Source organism: Schistocerca gregaria, chromosome 1 (assembly GCF_023897955.1).
Source record: "Schistocerca gregaria isolate iqSchGreg1 chromosome 1, iqSchGreg1.2, whole genome shotgun sequence".
In the NCBI taxonomy this organism is placed as follows: Eukaryota; Metazoa; Arthropoda; class Insecta; order Orthoptera; family Acrididae; genus Schistocerca; species Schistocerca gregaria.
The window spans coordinates 894809162-894819384 of NC_064920.1; the positions used below are offsets into that span (position 1 = coordinate 894809162).

General features: G+C 35.8%; 1 protein-coding gene across 1 annotated transcript in view; it reads left to right on the forward strand.

The window, feature by feature from the left end:
* LOC126274010 (uncharacterized) overlaps positions 1-9924 on the forward strand; it is a 163131-nt gene extending 153207 nt beyond the window's left edge. Inside the window, exons 8-11 of the mRNA XM_049977074.1 lie at positions 5657-5760; positions 7231-7359; positions 7701-7801; positions 8180-9924. Of these exons, the coding sequence (XP_049833031.1) occupies positions 5657-5760; positions 7231-7359; positions 7701-7801; positions 8180-8464 (619 nt within the window). The 3' untranslated portion in view covers positions 8465-9924. The remainder of the gene's footprint in view (positions 1-5656; positions 5761-7230; positions 7360-7700; positions 7802-8179) is intronic.
* The last annotated feature ends 299 nt before the right edge of the window (positions 9925-10223 follow it).

Below are 10223 nucleotides of genomic sequence, written 5' to 3' on the forward strand. Positions count from 1 at the left end.
TCTATCTCTAAAGTTGAATGAGTTGTGACAGATGAATTATTGGTGGAAAATAGGTGTTTCAAAAAATGTGATTCAAAATTCACTTTCTTACATTTGTTTAATTTTATATAATTAAGAAACAAATTCTGCCTACATATTACACTTCCTCCCCCCATGAACCACTGATTCCTCTTGCTGTTGGTGGGGAGGCTTGCGTGGCTCAGTGATACAGATAGCCGTACCATAGTTGCAACTACAACAGAGGGGTATCAGGCTTTTCAGTAGTTGCAGAAGCAACAGTCTGGATGATTGACTGATCTGGCCTTGTAACACTAACCAAAACAGCCTTGCTGTGCTGGTACTGTGAACAGCTGAAAAAAGTGGAAACTACGGCTGTAATTTTCCAAGAGGGCATGCAGCTTTACTGTATGGTTAAATGATGGCGTCTTCTTGGGTAAAATATTCCGGAGGTAAAATAGTACCCCATTCAGATTTCTGGGCGGGGACTACTCAAGAGGACGTCGTTATCAGGAGAAAGAAAACTGGCATTCCACGGATCGAGTGTAGAATGTCAGATCCCTTAATCGGGCAGGTAGGTTAGAATATTTAAAAAGGGAAATGAATAGGCGAAAGTTAGATATAGTGAGAATTAGAAGAGTTCGGTGGCAGGAGGAACAAGACTTCTGGTCAGGTGAATACAGGGTTATAAATACAAAATCAAATAGGGATAATGCAGGAGTAGGTTTAATAATGAATAAAAAAATAGGAGTGTGGGTAAGCTATTACAAACAGCATAGTGAACGCATTATTGTGGCCAAGATAGACACAATGCCCATGCCTACTACAGTAGTAAAAGTTTATATGCCAACTAGCTCTGCAGATGATGATGAAATTGAAGAAACACATGATGAGACAAAAGAAATAATTCAGTAGTGAAGGAAGACGAAAATTTAAGTCATGAGTGACTGGAATTTGACAGTAGGAAAAGAGGGAGAAGGAAACTTAGGTGAATATGGATTGGGGCTAAGAAATGAAAGAGGAAGCTGTCTGTTAGAATTTTGCAAAGAGCATAACTTAATCATAGCTAACAATTGGTTCAAGAATCATAAAAGGAGGTTGTATACATGGAAGAATCCTGGAGATACTAAAAGGTATCAGATTATATAATGGTAAGACAAAGATTTAGGAACCAGGTTTTAAATTGTAGGACATTTTCAGGGGCAGATGTGGACTCTGACCACAATCTATTGGTTATGAACTGTAGATTAAAACTGAAGAAACTGCTAAAAGGTGGGAATTTAAGGAGATGGGATCTGGATTAACTGACAAAACCAGAGGTTGTACAGAGTTTCAGGGACAGCATAAGGGAACAATTGACAGGAATGGGGGAAATAAATACAGTAGAAGAAGAATGGGTAGGTCTGAGGGATGAAGTATTGGAGGCAGCAGAGCATCAAGTAGGTAAAAAGATGAGGGCTAGTAGAAATCCTTGGTTAGCAGAAGTAATACTGAATTTAATTGATGAGAAGAGAAAATATAAAAATGCAATAAATGCAAGAAAAAAGAAATACAAATGTCTCAAAAATGAGATCGACAGGAAGTGCAAAATGGCTAAGACGGGATGGCTAGAGGACAAATGTAAGGATGTAGAGGCTTATCTCATTAGGGGTAAGATAGACACTGCCTACAGGAAAATTAGAGACCTTTGGAGAAAGAAGAACCACTTGCATGAATATCAAGAGCTCAGATGGAAACCCAGTTCTAAGCAAAGAGGGGAAAGCAGAAAGGTGGAAGGAGTATATAGAGGGTCTATACAAGGGCGATGTACATGAGGACAATATTAGAGAAATGGAAGAGGATGTAGAGGAAGATGGAATGAGAGATAAGATACTGCGTGAAGTGTTTGACAGAGCACTGAAAGACCTGAGTCAAAACATGGCCCCGGGAGTAGACAACATTCCATTAGAACTACTGATGGCCTTGGGAGAGCCAGTCCTGACAAAACTCTACCATCTGGTGAGCAAGATGTATGAAACAGGTGAAATACCCTCAGACTTCAAGAAGAATATAATAATTCCAATCCCAAAGAAAGCAGGTGTTGACAGATGTGAAAATTACCGAACTATCAGTTTAATAAGTCACAGCTGTAAAATACAACTGCGAATTCTTTACAGACAAAAGGAAAAACTGGTAGAAGACAACCTCGGGGAAGATCAGCTTGGCTTCCGTAGAAATGATGGAACACGTGAGGTAATATTGACCTTAAGACTTATCTTAGAAGAAAGATTAAGGAAAGGCAAACCTACATTTCTAGCCTTGGTCATAGCCTTGGAAAGCCTAGGGGGCCTCGGACTGCCCACATTTCTAGCATTTGTACACTTAGAGAAAGCTTTTGACAATGTTGACTGGAATACTCTTTCAAATTCTGAAGGTGGCAGGGGTAAAATACAGGAAGCGAAAGGCTATTTACAATTTGTACAGAAACCAGATGGCAGTTAAGAGTCGAGGGGCATGGAAGGGAAACAGTGGTTGGGAAGGGAGTGAGACAGGGTCGTAGCCTCTCCCCAATGTTATTCAATCTGTATGTTGAGCAAGCAGTAAAGGAAACAAAAGAAAAATTCGGAGTAGATATTAAAATCCATGGAGAAGAAATAAAAACTTTGAGGTTCGCCGATGACATTGTAATTCTGTCAGAGATAGCAAAGGACTTGGAAGAGCAGTTGAAGGGAATGGACAGTGTTCTGAAAGGAGGATACAAGATGAACATCAACAAAAGCCAAACGAGGATAATGGAATGTAGTCGAATTAAGACGGGTGATGCTGAGGGAATTAGATTAGGAAATGAGACACTTAAAGTAGTAAAGGAGTTCTGCTGTATGGGGAGCAAAATAACTGATGATGGACGAAGTACAGAGGATATAAAATGTAGACTGGCAATGGCAAGGAAAGCGTTTCTGAAGAAGAGAAATTTGTTAACATTGAGTATAGATTCAAGTGTCAGGAAGCCGTTTCTGAAAGTATTTGTATGGAGTTTAGCCATGTATGGGAGTGAAACATGGACGATAAATAGTTTGGACAAGAAGAGAATAGAAGATTTCGAAATGTGGTGCTACCGAAGAGTGTTGAAGATTAGATGGGTAGATCACTTAACTAATGAGGAGGTATTGAATAGGATAGGGGAGAAGACGTTTGTGGCACAACTTCACTAGAAGGAGGGATCGGTTGGTAGGACATGTCCTGAGGCATCAAGGGATCACAAATTTAGCATTGGAGGGCAGTGTGGAGGGTAAAAATCGTAGAGGGAGACCAAGAGATGAATACACTAAGCAGATTCAGAAGGATGTAGGTTGCAATAGGTACTGGGAGATGGAGCAGCTTGCACAGGATAGATTAGCATGGAGAGCTGCATCAAACCAGTCTCAGGACTGAAGACCACAACAACAAACAAGCAACATATGACACTTGTCATTTGTCAAATAATGCAGACATTCTTAAGTTAAAATAGTGCATTTAGTGGTTAACCCCCTTCAGACCCACAGCACATTGTAAAGTAAAAAAATGAAAAACCAAATAAACTGGCCCTAAACTGAGATTTTTTGTATAATATTTGTATTTTTACTGAGTTTTATGGCAGTGTTTGGACCCAATTTTTAGTGAAGCCATTAATGGGCCCAAAACCATCTAAAAGTTCACAAATCCACCAAAAATAGATTACCGAGATAACATATTTTTGGTGGCATAAGTATTTGATTTTCTGCTTGTGAAATACTTATCTGAAGGTGTCCAAGATAATTCACAAACAGCGTTTTTGCCTCTTTTTCTTTGGCTGTGTGATATCTGGCTGGTCAGTTTCTTTCTCAGGATCCTCATTGCCACTGGCTCTGAATAGCAGAGTAATCACATGTATACTTGAAGCTTTGGTTCTATTTCAGGGCACAATGTCTTTTTATTCCTCTTTGCAATAGACCCTGACATTTCTGAAACAATAATCTTTCCATAATCTTTCCATAATCTTTCCATAATCTTTCCATAATCTTTCCATAATCTTTCCATAATCTTTCCATAATCTTTCCATAATCTTTCCATAATCTTTCCATAATCTTTCCATAATCTTTCCATAATCTTTCCATAATCTTTCCATAATCTTTCCATAATCTTTCCATAATCTTTCCATAATCTTTCCATAATCTTTCCATAATCTTTCCATAATCTTTCCATAATCTTTCCATAATCTTTCCATAATCTTTCCATAATCTTTCCATAATCTTTCCATAATCTTTCCATAATCTTTCCATAATCTTTCCATAATCTTTCCATAATCTTTCCATAATCTTTCCATAATCTTTCCATAATCTTTCCATAATCTTTCCATAATCTTTCCATAATCTTTCCATAATCTTTCCATAATCTTTCCATAATCTTTCCATAATCTTTCCATAATCTTTCCATAATCTTTCCATAATCTTTCCATAATCTTTCCATAATCTTTCCATAATCTTTCCATAATCTTTCCATAATCTTTCCATAATCTTTCCATAATCTTTCCATAATCTTTCCATAATCTTTCCATAATCTTTCCATAATCTTTCCATAATCTTTCCATAATCTTTCCATAATCTTTCCATAATCTTTCCATAATCTTTCCATAATCTTTCCATAATCTTTCCATAATCTTTCCATAATCTTTCCATAATCTTTCCATAATCTTTCCATAATCTTTCCATAATCTTTCCATAATCTTTCCATAATCTTTCCATAATCTTTCCATAATCTTTCCATAATCTTTCCATAATCTTTCCATAATCTTTCCATAATCTTTCCATAATCTTTCCATAATCTTTCCATAATCTTTCCATAATCTTTCCATAATCTTTCCATAATCTTTCCATAATCTTTCCATAATCTTTCCATAATCTTTCCATAATCTTTCCATAATCTTTCCATAATCTTTCCATAATCTTTCCATAATCTTTCCATAATCTTTCCATAATCTTTCCATAATCTTTCCATAATCTTTCCATAATCTTTCCATAATCTTTCCATAATCTTTCCATAATCTTTCCATAATCTTTCCATAATCTTTCCATAATCTTTCCATAATCTTTCCATAATCTTTCCATAATCTTTCCATAATCTTTCCATAATCTTTCCATAATCTTTCCATAATCTTTCCATAATCTTTCCATAATCTTTCCATAATCTTTCCATAATCTTTCCATAATCTTTCCATAATCTTTCCATAATCTTTCCATAATCTTTCCATAATCTTTCCATAATCTTTCCATAATCTTTCCATAATCTTTCCATAATCTTTCCATAATCTTTCCATAATCTTTCCATAATCTTTCCATAATCTTTCCATAATCTTTCCATTGTCTTTTCATCCCTGTCAGAATTATGGCAGCAGGAGACAAGAGTCCATTTTCTTTGCCAAAGATGTGTTGTGCAAATTCATTTCTCTCAATGTCCATTTCGCAATGTACACTACCTTTGTAGCTAACATTGAAGTCTAGGGGATACACTTGGTTATGTGAGGTCACTTTTTGCTTTCAATCTCGCATATATTGATTGGAAAGGTTATCTGCAGTTGTAATTCAAATTTAATCATGTTAATTAAAATAATTTTGCACTGCATAACAACTCAAACAATGTATTAATTTACTTTTAAAATTTTCAGCTACAATATAAGAAATAAAGCAAGGTTTCAAGAGTATCGCTTGGATGCAGTAGGCTCATACAAGGGCCTTAACTGCTTGACTGGCATGACATCACCTCAAAAAAGTAAGAAACATAGATAATTTTTCAGTTTTGTCAATTTTTAAAAATGTTTCTTAGATTTGTTAGTTGCCACTACTTCGTAATGCCGGGACAATTCCTTTGGAAGGGCGTTGCCAACTTCCTTCCACATCTTTCTGTAATGCAATGGGACTGATGACCTTGCTGTTTGGTGCCATCCCCCAAATCAACCTATCACTGCTGCTTCATTATGCATGATTTTTTGGTAAGAATAACGAATCTACTAAATGTTGCGCCATGTATTAATGAAAGAACACCTTGTACTGCAATTTCTTGCTCCAGGAAACAGGTGGAATTTTAAAAATAGACTTTGATTTGTCTGCTTTGAATTAATTTGAACTGTGCTTTTTGCCTAACATCCAGATATCATTACACATGTTTGACAATAGTTGGTTTATGCTCTGAGAATCACTCAAATTTTTGATGTAACTATTCATTGCTCCAGTCACTGTTAGATACAATTGTAAATGCATAATATTTGAGGGAAGTGGTAACTCAGAACATATTAATATATCAGTAAATGATAAAAGCTAATTCCCTGAATTTTGTGACTGAATCTGATTACTACACACCACCTGCATCAAACGACATAAATTTTGTGGCCATACTGTCCCTTAATTTAAATTTAACTTTTCATACTAACTCTCATATTTTTTAACTTAGTGTTCTAGTATTCACTAGACACACTTTCTATATTAGTGGCAAGATAACCATAAGAATAGGCCTATAAATTAAAATCCTGGCCCATCTGTTGTAACAATTTTATTACTGTTGCACAATGTCAGTTCCTCAGAATAATTGATAGATTACAAATGTCCCCCTAGATACATAAATCTCTTGATTCTTGTATGTAAGCACTACTATTAAAAGGTATTTATACCTTTGATGGATAAACTTACTGAGTAATAAAACTATCATTTTCCCTGCTCCACAAGCTACTGCAGCTACGTATAGACTTAAAAGTGCTGTCTTTTGATGATACCATTCCCCATATTTTGGTTTTTGTGTTTTTATGTATAAGATAACTTTAGACACAGTAGCTGGACTCAGTAGTCAAAAGGCTCATAAAGAAGACTGAGGACTTGGCTAGTTTGGATAAATTTGTTTTCAAAGCTATAGAGAACTACTACGCACATGGATGAGGAGTGCTAGAACAGTTCCGCTATCAAAGCACAACTCAGGGCCCACCCTCACAGCTTTACTTTCACCAGTGACTTATCTCCTATCTTTGACCCCTAACTTTCTTGGGGGTCTACATGTTGTCTGGCCTTAGCGCCCTTTAGAGTCCAAAATTATACTGCTTTGATACCACAATGTTTTTCTGGTGTTTATACTTCAAAATTAAATGATTGCAATAATGTGAGTGGAGTTGGTAATTATGTAGAATTCCTGTATTGATAATTAGACTGATATGTTTGATTTGTGTAATTTAATCTGGTGTTTGCTACCTTTCAGCAACTGTTGATGATTACCTGGTAACACCATGGGGCAAAGATTACAAAGTCCATGAAGAAAATGATGAAATACAACTTGGCTCTGTCACCAAATACACAATAAACAGAAACAATATCCATGATCATGAGAGTAAGTTTACAACCATGAGCAGAAAAATCATGTTGTCAGAGTGAAATTTGAACTGATGTAAAAAAAATTGTCAAGCTTCTTGAAAACATCACTAAAGTCTTTTGTACAGTTATTAAAGTAACAAAAAAATCAGTTTTCTGCTTTTTGCTTTGTAGTACTGTATCCCACTTATACCATAAAACATTTTCTTATTGTTAAATGTTTTTTCAAAGTCAAACTTCTTTTTAGATTGCAAATAAAACTCTAGAAACTTTTATTCCTCTCAGAGATTGTATTGAAAAATAGGCACTGGGTTTTATTATTGAACAATGGCCATTAACATAAACTATTTCATTTTTAAGGTGAAAGAAAAGTTGAAAGGAGCAGTACCTTTGAGGTTAAAAGAAAACATCCTTTTACAAGTAATCACAAGATAAAGGCTGACACAGCATATTCAGTCAAGGTAAGAAGTGACAATTCTGCCATACATGGGTGTGTACCAAACATTTCTTCATTTGATAGCATTTCTGGAGACAGAGGAAGAACTTTTTTTTCACATGTGACACACTGGTTATTTCCTTGCATTGACAGAAATATGTCTGATAATTCAATTTCAAAAATAAATTCTCTGCAGACAGAAATTAATGAAATGAGAGATTTAGAAGATTCCTCTTTAGAAAGTGTTCTTTGCAAATTCAATTCCCTTATATTATCATTCCATTGGAGTGATACTACTTCAGAAAACTCTGGGCAGTCAGCTGCATGTGAGGTAGAAAATTTGTCTCTGATAGAAATTATGAACAAGAACGCTTATGTAACATCAGATTTCTCTTCTGAGCAGAGACATCAGTTATCTGAAGTGCCGATCCCAAGAAACAGCAATCAACGATCCAGCCTTAGCAAACAAATCAGCTCAGAAACGGAGCCTACTTACTCCTGCAGGAACTCTGAATTGGAACCTACTTATTCCTGCAGGAGCTCAGAGTCTGAGAAAAGCTATTTCTCTGTAACTCACTATGGAGATGCAGATTATGCCTGCTCAGAAGCAGGTACATTCATTAGTATCAATTCAGAACCTTCTTCTCCTGTGAATGTAGAAGAGTATGGTTCTGTCCAGTCTCTATAAGGAACAGAACAAAAAGTTTATCCTTTGTGGCTTTGAGATACTTCATGCATGTTATTTTCAGAACCTGTGCATGTAAGAAAAAAATTTTGTACTTCCTTTTGTACTCATTTTGGTGCTATACCATTTTCATTTTGTTACTCACTTCGTCAGTTCATGTATATATTCAGCTGGAAAAAATGTATTAAAGTGTTATAGCCTAATTTTAGTACATATTTCATTTTACATTATGCAATAATAAAACTGTGTTTTCATTTTAATCCTCTTCTTTCTGTTTATAGAAAACTTGTCTCAAGAAATAAATTATTGATTTACAACTTAAAGCTAGTAGGACATGTCTGTTACACAGAAATATCAATGTAAGTTGTCTGTCTGGCTAAATGTAAACTAAAATAGTAATTACTTCATACCAATTTAATCCTTCATTGGTGCCTAAGTTTGTGGTTAATAGTGCAAGTGAATTTAAAATGAACTGAGAAATACACATCACATAATTAAAAGTAACTCCTGCACAGATTATTCATCTTTGCCAAGGGTTTGGGGGTGTGTTGTTCAGTGCAAAGGTTGCTCGTAGACATGAGGCATAAAACTGGAAGTACCCAGATATTCAAAGAGAAAGTAAAAGGATTTAACAACTCCTTCGATAATTAATCACGCATTTGCTATCTCAGCAATGTAAATTCCAGTTAACACTAATGTGCGACTGAACATTACATTAGTATATAAGCAACTGATAATGTTCTGTATAAAGTTACAGAACTACTGCAAATTTTAAGTAAAAACAGCTGGGCAGTGACAAAATTTTTATAGAAAAACTGCACCCATAACTATAACTGTAACAATAATATAATAGATCTGAACTAAAGTGACAAAACTAAGCTCCATTCAATTAAGTGACAATACATGGGAATTACAGATTAATGAACAAAGTGAGTTTTTTGATATCAAGATACTAAAATTAAATGGAAACATGGGAAGAAATATTCAGCAAGAATTAAGTAAATAATATGTTTGAGACTCAGCATTATAGAAAGGGGCATGAACACCAATAGTAAAATTTGTTTTTGCTGCCCCCTCCTCCCCACCCCCTCTCCAATCAGACTTACTGTTTAAGTAAGAGAGAAACATATCAAAAGTTCGTACCCCTGAGGACTGCACCCGTGACAGCTGCCCACCTGTCCAGACATCACTTATGAAACTGCTGAGCATATCTACAATTTGTCTGTTTATTTAGATATAACAATTCCTATGGAAAAAGTGGGGGGTTAAGACTGTTAAAAAGTAAATGTTGGGTGACAAGGGATTATAATTTCCACGAGACAGGTGGGAGGAAAATAGCTTCACTTTCTCATTTTGTTGTTGTTGTGGTCTTCAGTCCTGAGACTGGTTTGATGCAGCTCTCCATGCTACTCTATCCTGTGCAAGCTTCATCATCTCCCAGTACTTATTGCAACCTACATCCTTCTGAATCAGCTTAGTGTATTCCTCTCTTGGTCTCCATCTACGATTTTTACCCTCCACACTGCCCTCCAATACTAACTTGGTGATCCCTTGATGCCTCAGAACATGTCCTACCAACCGATCCCTTCTTCTGGTCAAGTTATGCCACAAACTTCTCTTCTCTCCAATCCTATTCAATACTTCCTCATTAGTTATGTGATCTACCCATCTAATCTTCAGCATTCTTCTGTAGCACCACATTTCGAAAGCTTCTATTCTCTTCTTGTCCAAACTATTTATCGTCCATGTTTCACTTCCATAC